Genomic DNA, 14491 nt, shown 5'->3' on the forward strand with positions numbered 1-14491 from the left:
TATAAGTCGTTCAAGTTTAGTATTGAGCAAAATTGCATTAAATAGAGTCGACATTCTTATTAACAATGGGACAAATTTGGATTTGCTTGTCCCACCATTTACTCAACCTTGTAATAAAGGCCATGCTCCACGTTGCATGAATCCGATTATATAATTTTCAAACTTCAGTTTCAGACCAAACAGGTTACGCATATTGTAATTAGAAAGTTGAACGAAAGTGTTGGTTGGTTAGTCTAAAGTTCAACCATTACATATTTCTTAACAGGAAAGCCTCACTACTTGCGAATTACAGATTTCAATCCCGTTTGGAATATGTTGTAGTAGCCCATGAATGTGACTCCATGGCCACATTTTTTCACACTACACCCACTTAAATGGGTCAAAAACACTAAGATTTTTGAGTATTTTCAAAAATTTACCAGTATCTTCGAAAAAGCTAAATTCCAAAAAAGTTGAACTTGATATTGGATAGTGGAAAGCAAGTATCTGGAAGTACAAGAATTTTCAAATCCGAGCAAAATTTTATTTATGGGAGAGGTTTAAATGAGTGAAAACAGTTTTTTCGTATTTTTACCCTTTGAGTAGGTGTGGTAGGGGCAAATGTGGCGATGGGATCACACTTACGGGATACTACATCATACCCAAAATGCATCAAAATCGGATATTGCCAAGTAGTGGAGCTCCCCTGCTTCGTAAATACATAGGTCCTCTCCCTAACCAAACTTTATTCTACATCAAGTAGTTGCATGGGGTCGGTTAAGACGTCAAACAAACTTGACAAATGAATAACTTGGCTTAATTTGAGGCTGCACTACTCGCATCTGTATCCATATCCGCTAATCCTTCAGTTACGATCATTTTACAAGTAATAATAAGGTGCACGAGTTTAGTATGAGCATAAACAAAAGCACATCTTCTTGTTGCTTCAAGGTTTGGCACTACACGTCACACGGTACGTCTGACTACACAATGATGCCTGGACTGCAAAGGACTGTTCTACTTTACAACTGTCACAATTTTGCCATAAACCTACATCCCACTCATCTCATGACATCCAACTCACCCAATCAATGCAGTAATGGTTGTTATTTGTCTCTGTCCAAACAATTTTGAATGAACGTCGACACCGGGCGTCCAGGCCAGAGATCGATACAATGTTTTCATATCCGCCTCGGATTTATTTCGAGATTTCGCAAAACCTTTGTGTTACTCAACGATCAGAGAAAATCGGGTTCATTAGTGAATTTTTTCTTCTATTCTTGGCGGATCAGTCGTCAATTCGTCATGATGCGATGGTGGCAAAAATAAATTATTCAGGAGAAAGCCTGACGGAGAAAGTGCTGATTTACAACAACGTTACTACTTTATGCATACGTCGTGGAAGCAGCGGAATCAATGTCTGCAGAGAAGTCATGCGTACTATCTATGCATCTATAATAGCGTTTATTTCGCTTATCTAACTTCAAAGAATGCATAACATCCATTTACCCAGGAAAAAGTGTGACGTTAGAAATGTTATTGTTGCATTTGACAGTTTTGTTTTCTTCAAAATTGAAATCGTGTTTTGAAATTTTTAGTGAACACTTAACCTTCACATGCATACATACGTAGATGCGATGTGTGGAGGAAATTAAGGAAAGGTCACTAAAATAATTTGTTTGTAGAAAACCACTTCTATTTTTAGCATGCATATCTGAAAAAGTGGTGAGATGATGAAAAACATCTTTGTACAATGCCAAATACCATAAAAGTTATTTCTACTTACAGAAATTTCATTCTCTAAACAAGATATCCGCACAAAATGTGCTTATAAATTGCGTAATATGTACAGTGAATATAATTTTCACATGATTTTTCACTACAAACAAATGGAATGGAATTTCTTACAAACACTAACCTTGCATTTTATGTACTTTGAAGATGCTCCTCCTTCAACCATTGTTGGAACGAAATTGAATGGACGGATGAGCTGTTGAATAAGAAAAAGAGAGAAAGATGTGAAATGCGGTTAAGCGATATGCGAATAGAAACGAATTAACCAGCCCTCTTGCTGGCCGGACTTTTGACGAAGTTGGAAAGCACAATCGCACGACGAAGTGAAAAATGCAGGCTATCTCACTCTGGAAGCAGACCATAGCTGCCTGTGCGAATAGGGCAGAATTTGTGTAAATACTGGCTGACTTTCTCCCACGGGCTCAGTAGTTCGGCAGGAGAAAGGGGTTTCACTGCTCTAGAACCAACCCGAAGAGAAATTGATAAAGCTAGGAAGGAATTTGAGAAAAGTGAAAGTCTGTTTTTGTCTCACCCGTCTCTTCCAATTCGCACTCTTTGCATTTCCTCTGTCTCATTGTCTCGAGAGTAGCTGTTTTCCTCCATTTAAAATATTTAACACAAAGTTCTTGAACTAAAAGTTTTAAAGATTATTGCGAGCCCTTCGCTATTCGGGGATAACTTGTAGTGGATTTAGACTCCGAATGCTTTAAAACGCCTTTCGTGGGAGAAATATCATTCTGCAAAGAGTTGGGAGATACATACATATACGGCCTAAATTTAATTAAAGACGAGCACACTCAGACAGCAGTTGATATTTTCAGACTCGTGTTTCTACTTTCTACACGAAAGAAAGAATTGCAGGTTTGGCAGATTCCGTGGGAAGAAACAAGAACGATCAGTGAAAGAGGGGGAAACCAATTCTACCGAAAGTTGCACAAACTGGAGATTAGAAACCAAGTGAGTCCCGTTGAGAATATATTAAATGCTTCAGAGAACTTTTTCAATTGCATAACTTTGCAGCATTCATTTTTTAGCAAATTTCTTGAGAGTCACGATAATTTGGTTGGCTTCTTGAGAGAAAAGTTGCATATCGTACCTAAATCGCGTTAGTCAAACAATCGCATCAGGATTTAAGGAATTATCCGGATGTACACGTGTGTATTTAAGCATTGCATATTCATAAATTTTAAAATTGCCCCAAAACAAAGCGAGAAACCATTCGTAGCACTGCCATTCACATCAAATTGGCATGTGCTAATTGAGATTTTTGCATATTGTTTATGACCAAAATCGTATAACCAAAATACATGAAATATATATATGCTTACATAGATCTGTCTGGTCATTGATTGAAAATATTGTTGGTCTTTATTGAAAAGCGAGAGATTGAAATTTAATTAAATCAGGAAACTAAGCAAGGTTTCTATTGACATTGACCAATAACCAGATCATAACCAGATCATAACTAGATCATTGTATACTAACCTTTACATGAATTTGACCATCTGCACGCTAGTCTAGTCGTCAAAGGTACTCGATGACTTCGCCCACTTATTTTGCACACATATGGCCTCGATTTTCTCAATGGAACAATTCTACTCAAATCTGACCTGTCACTTGCTGTGACTTAAATCTATATGCCATTAGTTTACATAACACTCAGCATCGCTTTATCCAATCCACGATGTGTGGCTTTCTTCTCCTTCTCCGTCGCCGTATTCTTCATTATTTCCCTCGTAATAAATAGCGTCCATTTCACGGAGAATGATGAAAGAAAGTGTCCTCGCTGTCAGAGACATTATATAATTTGTAAACCACAAGCAACCAGTCAAGCAGTCAAGTTTCATAATTTTCTTTTATAGCTTTAGGTCGCTTTTAATGCATAAAACATGCTCCGTCCACTTCGTATTCTTTCTATGGCCAGAAGCCTCGAAAAATTTATTGGATGAGAGAAATCCTTAGCATTTGGCTTATGTAGGTAGGTAGACGACTGGACAAAACTCCGCATCATTTGTCCCCAAGAATTTCGCCAAGTTTCGTGAGGAATTATAAATCAATATCCAAAATGTCCCTTTTGAAGATATGTGATACGATTATTAAGTGACCAAGTCAATAAGAATGTATTCCAGACTTGTATGGTTATTGGCTATTAAGGAATGTTTTCGGGATTATTAAATATTTTATGGCAGGATGTCTGGTATATTTTTGCCCCATTTTCTTGGTCCAATGATATGCACAAGTCACTACTTGTGATGGGGTGCTACAATGGATAGAATCATGTCAATTTTCTTGCAGGAGATTATCAGAAGGGTGTGAATTTTGTAAGATTCTTATGGATGGAAGGCATTCGTACATGTCAGCTTCAAAGTTCGCACGATTTATTAGAAGATGCACTGCTCGTTTATCATATTCAGAATACGTGTAGCTGTCGTGTAGCATATTGTATGAATTTACTTATTCGCATAGGAAGTACATCCAAGGGTTATTTCTCATTTTAAATTACGCCCCCTTCTTCCTGGATATTTTGTAGCTCTACATTTTCATGCCGATCAGTATTTCTCGCTCGTAATTTTTCCCGTGCAAATAAGCATGGACTAATTTTGTTAGAAAATTTGCCAATTTGTAGCAAACGTTAAGTTGGCAATCTTCTGCTGACAAGGCTTCATTTGTCAGACGCATTTCAAAATCTCGTGCGCTAGAGTTGCTGCTAATGATTCTTGTTTTTAAAATGTCTCAACGTAACGTTTGCAGATTTATGTTAGTTTTTTAGTGAAAAGTTGTTGTTCTGTTAAAATAAAGAGGGGGCATAACTAGGAAAATCAATTTGGATTCATTTTACAAGAAATTCAGCACAGGAAGTGAAAACTAAATGAGAAACAGGTTATGAAACAGATAGATAATTTTATTTATTTCGCTCTCTCTCAAGCATAATTTCAGGTCGTTTAAAATTACCACAAGTTTAATTGGTTTTCTTGCAGAATAAATAATTTAAATGGTGACGGCGGGTTGTTTTCAAGGTTATCCCACCTTTATTGGTGACTCACACTGGCTTCCTGTGTATTTAGGTGTTTTGTATAGCTCGAGTTACTTAAATTCGACTAATGTAATTACACTCCCACTTTGAACAGGAGTAGAGTGCTTGGTTGGTATTGCGTTCTTGTTACAAATAGTGTTATAATGGGATAATTAGAGGAAAAGTTGTACATCTCCAATCCCAAGTCTTTTGATCGAAGTGTAATTACAACTTTGTTTTACTTGCGTGCTTTTCCCATCCAAATTTGTGGGTTCTCAGAAACAAGAATTGGCGAACTCTTTACTCAGCAAGACCAAAATTTAGAGTGAAGACAAAATGTGTTTAAGCTGGTAAATTGAATGAGCTGAAGCTTTTTGCATTTGTGATGAAATTGTGCTACAGACCTTGGTCTGCAAGGAAGAAAGGTCGTCCCGATAACATGTTTGCTTGGAAATTAAATATTTAAATAGTAGTGCAGTTCACGGGCCACATAGAGAAATTTGCCGTAGAAATGTGGGCGATTTTGGAGAAAATACATCAAATTTTCACGCAAGTCTCATTTAATGAATTTTACAGTTGTTATCACATGCAAATAGGTAAGGTTTTGAATCTGAATCAACCTTGTTGCTGTATTCCAATTCCACAAACCCATTAGTCAAGGGTAAAAACTAATGGGGAAGGGACGAAGAGTTGTGGTAGTCGTGGTGCGCCACGAAAAATATGCTGAGCATGACCCACTACCTACCGTCTGCTAAACTAATATTTAAATAAGGCACTAATTTGCAGAGATCCGTGATTAATGAAATTTTTTCTAGGATTAAGGATTAAGGATTAATGTTATTCCGGGATTAGATTAATCCGGGATTAATTAAATAATTCAATTTGGTGGGATTAAGGATTAAGGATTAATTCAAAATTCTCTGAGATTCGGGATTAAGGATTAAGGATTAATTAATCCTGATTAATTTTTGATTAAGGATTAATATTATTATTATTTTACTGCATTTAATGCAGTTTAATTGTTTATTGTAGCACATAGGAATATTGAAACGTCAAATACATACAAAACGGACAATGTATAGGACTTTTGCATGTAAAATGTGAAGTAAAATTTGATGTTGGCCTAATATTCACACCAATTATGGCACACATTATGCGCTTGGCTCTAGAAAGAGCCGCTCAATTTGTTCGACATCAAATAATCTGCCGGTGAAGATGAATGGCATATCTTTCAGGCATACTTTCCCACCACCATGTCAACCATGATTAACGACTGAATCAGTATTTTTACGGAAGCAACAATTTAAAGTTAAAGAATTCAACACATCTTAATTTCGCGAGAGGAAAGTTGAAAGAGTGGAAAAATATCATATGGTTGAGAATATGTAATGTAAGTGTTACTTCACTTCATTCGCAGTGATTATTCTCTTGCGAGACTTAATCCTAATCGTGATTAAGGATTAATAATTTGGATACGCTTTGTCGGGATTAAGGATTAATGATGTGGAAATATTTCGTCAGGATTAATGATTAAGGATTAATTGCATACAATTTTTTGTCGAGATTAAGCATTAAGGATTATTAATCCTTAATCCCAATCCTTAATCCGTAAATCAAGATTAATTAATCATGGATCTCTGCTAATTTGCAATATTATTCAACCGGTTACGAAAGAAACTGCTGATACCGTTGAGATAATAAATTGCAATATTGCGAACTTTCTCTTATTGCGTAGATCGGTCCTCACAATGCAACAATTCTCACAATGGGAACACTTTAACTGGCAATTTATAATTTTCAAAAAATCAAACAGCTTATAAAAAAGTTGTTATTCCTTGTGCATGATGATGCTTGACTAAAAGTGTGGATCATATGCAGTGGCCGAGTGAGTGGTCACAAACACGTATCATAAATAAATACATACATAGATTCGGAATCTTGCCAAGTATTAAACTTCATACGTACACACCCACTCCGCAGAAGTGTGTATATTTACGTATACATTAAGCTATGTAGTTCTCTTGGCGTGCAGCAATTTATTTCCCGTTTAAAAGGTTTCTAGCAATTCATCATTGAATGAAGATGTCAGCCGCCCACAAATCAATTTGCCAAACCTCCTCCTGACATTCGCAAATTCACATATTTCATAGAATTTATTTCCTCAACAAGACCGAGTGATGATGTATTGGACGATTGCTTCTAATTTTTGAGTCCGTATGAAAAACATGTATTTCACTCGTGTGTGCATGTTCTCAGTAAAACTCTGAAAGAGGTGAAAGTGAGCGAAGGCTGAGTGATTTCTCCCTTCGCCTGCTTCCTTTCTCTTGTCGAGACGACGACGACTGAAATCACCGACTTGTATCTTACCAGGAAATATGTGTTTTTTTCTGGCATTTGGCGAGGTTTGCCTTTTTTGTGGGGCATAATACATAAATAAAATTGAATGTTAGTCCCCTTTAGTTGCACAGCACGTCATCATCATGATCGCCTTCTTTGAAAGTAACCTTCAGTTTTTCAATATTAATAATCTGCCAGCATGTGCCCGTGTTTTGTGACGGTGAAAAGGGGACTTTTTCGCAAGAGCAATGTCTCCCATTTCATTAACGGTTTGATTCCGCATTTGATGGTGAATAGTTGAAATGTTGGGTGATTGAACTTATCATGATGGGAATTAGCTTAACTACCGTCTGAAGTGAAGTGAAGGAAGGGAGATACCTGAACCAGACACGAATTCGATGATGATGACAGAACAGATAATCAGATGGCATCGATCACTCGAAATGTTCACAAAGGGAAATAAGTAGCGTGGGCTGGGTGCGTCTCAGCGGTGGCCTTTGTACATGTCTGATTAGCATGGGCCTTATTTGATTCAAGAGAGTAATGAGTCTGTACCATAAGCGACTTTTTCACTGAAAATAAGAAATGAAACATTGACAAATTCTCCAAGGAACGGGGTGAGACGATTAATTCAATACTTGACTAAAATTAGTTTTATTGAATCAAGTGTGCGACAGATTGATGGAAAGATTGTACACGACGAATTAGCCGGTAGCAATTCATTGCAATTTCCACCAACCGTCCATGTAAAGTAGTTACATCCAATTTTCCACCGTTTGCGTAAGGGTGCAAACACTACGATAAAAGCTTTCACATGTTCTCGGCTTCTCTGCAAATATGAATGAACAACTTACAATTAGACTGTGAAGAAGAAGCCGTATGCACTAATATTATGCAGCAGCAGTTGTTCCAAAAGTTTGATTTGGAATGTATAATCATTTTCTAGCCTGGAATTGCTCTGTGATGAAGCAACGAATCAAGTTGTGTAATAACTTCTTCTTGACACAATTTTCTCTAAATAATTTGTGCAATGATGGCTGTTTGGAAGGCTTGTAGGTGGTTATTTGAGTTGGCTGTCATCGTTTTTTAGTAATGAGTCCTCATAAGGTGTATTGCCACTGCGGGAACGTAGTAATTATTCATCATAAATTATGCATGTAATAGAAGGGTGACGATAATACGTGGTGTTATCGTTTGTGCTGAATATATTTAATTACGGTCATTAAAGCAGGAATCAATGGCTTAGTTTCAAGATTCAAACTGCAATATGGATATTTGTTGAAATTATGCGTAAAGGCGAAATCGACTGACTCTAAATACGACATTTATTTTAATGTGGTACGAATTAATAGATAAGTACATAGATTAGTTGGCAGTTTTGCTAGGATGTGGGTGGGGGAATTTTAAAAATTTGCACATTTTTGGCGAAATTAGAATACAAAACAGACATTAAAGAGAGGTAGTCAATGATTTTGGACGTTAAAAAGCCTTGAAATATGCACAAATCATGTATTTTAGATGCGAGAAAATAAATAAGTAAGTCTCAATTTTCAAGTGGTTTCCTACTCATGAAGATACTTTTGTGATTCGATCGGTTCTATGATTCTTCTTCACTACACATTATCCTTTCCAACTTTCATGCACTTTTCCAACCGGCAGTAGGCGTTTTGATCCACTCGTCGTGTAATACTTTGCAAAGCTCATGCGTGTTTCTCTTGTATACCCGTTGACACTTTATACCCTTTGATCTTGCTCGGTGTTTTCAGTAGCCCAATTATTTCCGGAATAGTGCTTCTCCAGCACTCCAGCGCTTAAATAATCTTTTGCATTTCTAAACCTTTGTTATTGAAATTTCTATATACGAGTAAATCTTATCCTTAGTAAGTCGTCGTATCTTGTGTGTGAAAATCGTCAGGCCTCTGGGCACCCTAAGCACTTCTTCTCACGTGGGAGGCAGTGGAAACTGATCCTTTTTATCTCTCGGCATCTTTCATCTCATATTCTTTAACAAGGCACATCATCAATTTTACCCTTGTATATTTTTCTGATTAGTGTAAACGTGCCTTATTGTCCTAGGGAACAACATGAGCTCCCTTATGAACCTCATGAACTCTGTGGAGGATCACAATCCCCCACTTTCCACCTGGAGACACAACGACTCATCTTTTTGGGAGTCACCACTCGCCAACATTCAACTCTCGGACGGTCATGACCTCCTCCCGTTGCATTATTTGGTCACGGAAGCCACGCAAATTGCCCGGAGCAAGTCTCCCACATACAACTGGCTTGAACTGTTTTGGATCTCAATTTTTGGAGCCATGTTGACTGTGTCCATCGCTGGCAATTTGACCGTCATTTGGATCATTTCATGTCACAGAAGAATGAGAACTGTAACAAATTACTTTCTCCTTAACCTCAGCGTTGCGGATCTTGCTGTGAGTCGTCGAACAATACAATGTTTCCAAGGACTTGACAATCTTTGTATTTGATCATCATGTCATTGTGTCGTGTGTGATTGCTTGCGGGTTGATGTGATATTTGTTTAACTTTCAGATGGCTTCCTTCAACGGAGCTCCCAATTTTGTGTACATGCTGAAAAAGCAAGTTTTTTTCGAAACTTTCCCCCTTAATTAGAGGAATTTTATATAATAATAATAATAATAATACTGTTTTGGTTACAGTGACTGGTTTTTTGGAAAAATGTTGTGCGTGGTGAACAATTTCACGGCCAACTGGACAGTGGCTTCCTGTGTTTTCACGATGACAGCAATTTCAGTGGATCGGTAAGTTTTATCCTAACGGAATGAGACTTTCTCATTTTGCACAAGTTAAGGAACGAAATTGGGTGTGGGAGGTTGTCCTGATGCTATATATATACACTCGTTGTCCAACTTTGTCACTTTGTATTACTGGATTAATACTAAATAGAGCCGACTTATTGGAGCAATCAGCATCAGTTATTTTCTCTCTCTCTCGTGCGTTCTTCCTTCTCGAGAATGTCTCATGCCCGTGAAATTGGCCTCGTAATATGTTGTGAATTACAGTCACACTAATTCCGACAGACTTGGTATTTTCTGAGAAAAGTTGTACTACACACATACGATCCGAGTAACCTAGTAAAAGTCTCATTTTCCCACAAACTCTGTCAAGTCGTGATACTGGCCTAAGTGTAGTTTAACTCTACCACAAAAGCAGTATGAGTTTCCAGTTGGACACCATGATCCATTTGCTTTCTCCTCGCATATAACTTGTCGCAATACATATGCGGTGGAATTGAAATGTCATTTATCTCTGGAAACAAGCAATAGCACTTTGTTCTCTTTTCCTGTCATTTTCATTTGCTGTAATTTTTCTTGCCCAGAGTACGGCACAGGATATTTGTACATACACGATATTGACCTATGAAACTGTGACATTAATTCTCAAAGGCACCAATGTTGAGCAAACAGATGGAAAAAATATACGAAAACATTTTAGTTGGACCCGTTCCGTTCAACAATATAATAATTCCTGACCTAAAATTGATCACAATTTCAAATATTTATACTATTTTTCTACTTCATAAAAGTACTTTTGCCTCGCTTACAGGTGGATTGCTATTGTGAAACCTCTGGAGCCAAGAATGACGAAAACTACATCTTGGCTTGCAATTCTTGGCATTTGGATCGGTTCTTGCATTCTCGCGAGCCCAGCTCTTCTGTACACACAACTTGTAACTGATAACCGAAGCATGGCTACTCACTGTTTGATTGTCTGGCCGGATGGGTTGGATCCTACCAACTCGAAATATGAATTTGGGTATGTCGAAGACATGTGTATTTACATATTTCCAGGGTTGCTTTCACCACTCACATTTATTTTACATTCCCCCTGCTGAGAAACTGATTGAATTCTTGCACCAACCAGAGACAAACATCAAACATCCCATTTTTTTCTAAATGCTTCCATAAAACGTGCCACTTTTGCCTGTTCGATTACGATTCTCGTCCTTGGAGTTACATCGAATTTACATAAATATACATAAGCGTAGGCATAATTACTTGTCGGATGTTGAATAAGGACAGATTATTTATAAATTAAATTAACGCTTGCATTCCCATTTTTTCCCCAAGGTACAACATATGTCTCTTGGTCTTGACGTATTTGATTCCGATGACTGCTATGGCCATCTGCTACGGCTCGATGTCTTGGGAATTGTGGTTTACACAGGTTGGAGAAATCACTCAACGTCAAATCAACTCAATGATTGCTAAAAGAAAGGTAAGGAAAGACGCTTTCTATTCTTGTCGACGATTGGGCCGACCAACCACCACCAGCACCGCCACGACTGCTGCGAGGATGATATTCGGTTGTTTGTATGATTAATGCAAGCACACACACACCCGCGTATAAAGCTTTATTCGATTGAGAAAATGTGGAGGAAGTAGTTTCTTAAAGATTTATTGCATTCTGGTGCACAGCATTAATGATAATGGACGAATCTCGTTCGACATGGTGCTCCTCTCGCCATAGCAAATATGGCATATTTTACACTCACAATGTGAGAATCGATTTTTCTTGCCGAGCAAAGAAAACGTAAAGCAAACAATGATAGCAAACAGCATATTTTGGAAACATGGATATGTTCTAAAGCTGGGTTCAAATGAACCATGTAGTCGTGCGAACCTTAGAAGACGCTCATTTTCCCATTTTCCGGAATTACTTATTCCCCTTTTCTCCAAGTAACCTGGGCCGAAAAACAGGCCTCACCTCCATTAAATGGGAGGCTTCTTCTTCGGGGCATATCATTTCTTATGCAATGATATGTTGCATTATGTAAGAATTAACACTATACTATTTGCATAAGCCGCAAAATATACGCACATACAGACATCATTATGCAAATATTGTGAAGAACTTTGTTGGCATGAAAAGGAAAGATTATTCGGGATTAAGATACAAACAATGCGTTATATAAATAAGTATGACCAGAGGCAGATGCAATATCAATTTGCGACAGATAGTAGATAAATGAGCTCATTACGTGAGTTTACGGTCACAACAAAAGATTAAAAAAAACATGGACCAACAGCATTGTTTTCTCCCCCACGGACGGACATGTTGTCATTGACCGACATAAATTCATAAATTTTAACCTTTACCACCAACCCACTCTCGTAAATATTATACGATGAGCGAACAAAATTAGATTAGCGAGATGTCTTTCAGATTTAATTCAATTAGGACGCTCTGCTTCATTATACACGAAAGAAGGCTGGTTGATTTTTTTCATGTTGTCCTTATTGGGATTAAGATGCAGAACACGCCGTCTTCACGTGGAGTGCAGGCTACAGCCTAATCTGTCGTTTCATGCACAACTAATTGCACGTAGGGAAAGTAAACCACCACTCTGAGCATCAGGGAAAGCACAACTACTCGGCTCATATTCTGTAAAAAGTCGAGAGTAATCTGTCAAAGGCAGCAAACAAAACTCAAACCAGCTCAATTTGTGCCGGATAAATTTTTGAGAAACCTTGATTCAATGGTTTCGGTGAGTGTTCGTCAAGCACTAAGTTTTAATGTGGCGCTTATAGTTTTTCAGAGCAGAATCTGAATATCTATCAAAGTAGATTAGGAGAGATGGAGCAGAATCAATTTATGATGAAAAATCGAAATTCTCTTTCCACATTTTTTGAAACAAAGTTCAATTTGACAGTCAAATTAAACTTAAACGGTGAGATTATGAAGGGGTTAGTCAAAATTAAGGGCTCGAATAAAATCCGGCGGCATGATCATTAGATCATTGTCGCAGACATACTACAAAAGAAGCGTAATTGAATTTTACATGCTGTTTTCAAGCTTTTTTGACGAAACAAAGCCCCGTTGGGACACAGGGTTACGTATCATGATAAAACATCACAGATTTGTTGAGAATGATTAATTTCACGTCGAAATTAACTGCCTCGTGAACAAAGTAGTAGAAACCTTTCTCCAAATTAATTAGTTGTATGTTTTCAGGTGGTTCGAATGTTCATTCTTGTCGTTGTGACTTTCGCCATTTGCTGGTTGCCATATCATGGATATTTCATCTACATGCACATTGATAAAACGGTTATTTACAAGAAATGGATCCAGCACTTGTATGAACTTATTTTCATTGTGTGTACTAATTTACATATTAGGCAACGTGGTCATTCATGCTACTATTTTCAGGTATCTCTCCTTCTTTTTCCTCGCCATGTCACAGTCCGCGATCAACCCGATTATTGTCATCGGCATGAACAGTAGATTTCGAGGATATGTCACTGAATTTTTTTTCCACTGCACCCGACGCCGATGTTGCAACCAGAATCCGACGCCTCACACGGTCCATTATGTTGCTGCTACGCCTCCTCTGCTTCGACGGTACAGCCAGTCCTGCTCTCACAGTCGGTCAAAGTCTCGGTCTGGAGGTAAGGTCACTTCTTCCGTTTTATGGTTTGCTTATGTTTTACAAGATTTTCCAAATAACTTCCACCCTCGCTTTCGGTGTTAATTACGATCCGACCTTTCACTGGTATTTGAGAATAATAACTTGAACTTTTAAAATCAACAAGAGCATTTGTTTGCCCTCCGTAAACTTACACGTAATACAAACCGAAATACTCCCAAAATCTTCAACTTGATACATCTTGCATAACATGTATTACTTAAAAGTGAATCATTACTTGGTTACAGAGCAAATTACTAAAAAAACCAAACGGCTAAGAATTTGTCCTTACTCTTGTTGTAGGAACAGTCGATGACAACACCACGAACGGCCCAAACTATCATAATGGACGGTCCAACGGGATTCGAAAGAAGAACATGTACGTCACCACTAATCGTGAAGTGATTAATTTGAACCACGCTTATGAGCTGACTGCAAACCACTCAGCAGCCAGAGGACCAGTGTCCTCTCGCACGACGTATTGTTAATCTGGAGTCAGTCGTCGTTACGAAGTGGACGACTTCAAAGAAAGCAGGATGAAGAAGCAGAACAAGAAAGTCAAGAAGTTTGGTTGGTTCTGTAGCTGCTACTTTTTCTGTGCATTTGTCTGTGCACATCTGTTTTCGCTGACATTCGTTACCTTACACTGTTATTACTCGAGTACTGTACGCAATTTCTCAGCACAGGGTTGACTGTCTTTTGACTGATATGTGATTAATTTATAAAATTTTGGAAGAAAAAAAAAGTTATATTTCCTGGTGCCAAAGTCATGACTGAGAGAAAGTTATACATGTCGTGTCAACCTTACCCTTAATATTTTGTAGCATGCCGTTATTGTACTTATGAACTATACATATACGTATGAAAGAGATATTATATTGAATAATAAGCTATCTATATTTCTGTAGCAGCAATACGGA

General features: G+C 37.8%; 1 protein-coding gene across 1 annotated transcript; it reads left to right on the plus strand.

The window, feature by feature from the left end:
• Positions 1 to 1903: 1903 nt before the first annotated feature.
• Positions 1904 to 14477, plus strand: LOC110851028 (tachykinin-like peptides receptor 86C). Its single transcript, XM_022098653.2, has 9 exons — positions 1904 to 2730; positions 9200 to 9558; positions 9677 to 9723; positions 9805 to 9906; positions 10712 to 10921; positions 11236 to 11383; positions 13121 to 13242; positions 13316 to 13554; positions 13875 to 14477. Exons 2-9 carry the CDS (start codon positions 9208 to 9210, stop codon positions 14057 to 14059), a joined length of 1404 nt encoding a protein of 467 aa, XP_021954345.1. The 5' UTR covers positions 1904 to 2730; positions 9200 to 9207; the 3' UTR covers positions 14060 to 14477.
• Positions 14478 to 14491: the final 14 nt, after the last annotated feature.

Source organism: Folsomia candida, unplaced genomic scaffold (genome assembly GCF_002217175.1).
Source record: "Folsomia candida strain VU population unplaced genomic scaffold, ASM221717v1 Fcan01_Sc006, whole genome shotgun sequence".
Taxonomy (NCBI): Eukaryota; Metazoa; Arthropoda; class Collembola; order Entomobryomorpha; family Isotomidae; genus Folsomia; species Folsomia candida.

What these genes read in the sequence shown, in the direction of transcription:
- LOC110851028 (XM_022098653.2), top strand. Translation starts at nt 9,208, where the DNA reads ATGAGCTCCCTTATGAACCTCATGAACTCTGTGGAGGATCACAATCCC. An exon ending in TTTGTGTACATGCTGAAAAA is followed by an intron (nt 9,724 to 9,804) that starts GCAAGTTTTTTT and finishes TTTTGGTTACAG; the next exon opens with TGACTGGTTTTTTGGAAAAA. An exon ending in ACAGCAATTTCAGTGGATCG is followed by an intron (nt 9,907 to 10,711) that starts GTAAGTTTTATC and finishes CCTCGCTTACAG; the next exon opens with GTGGATTGCTATTGTGAAAC.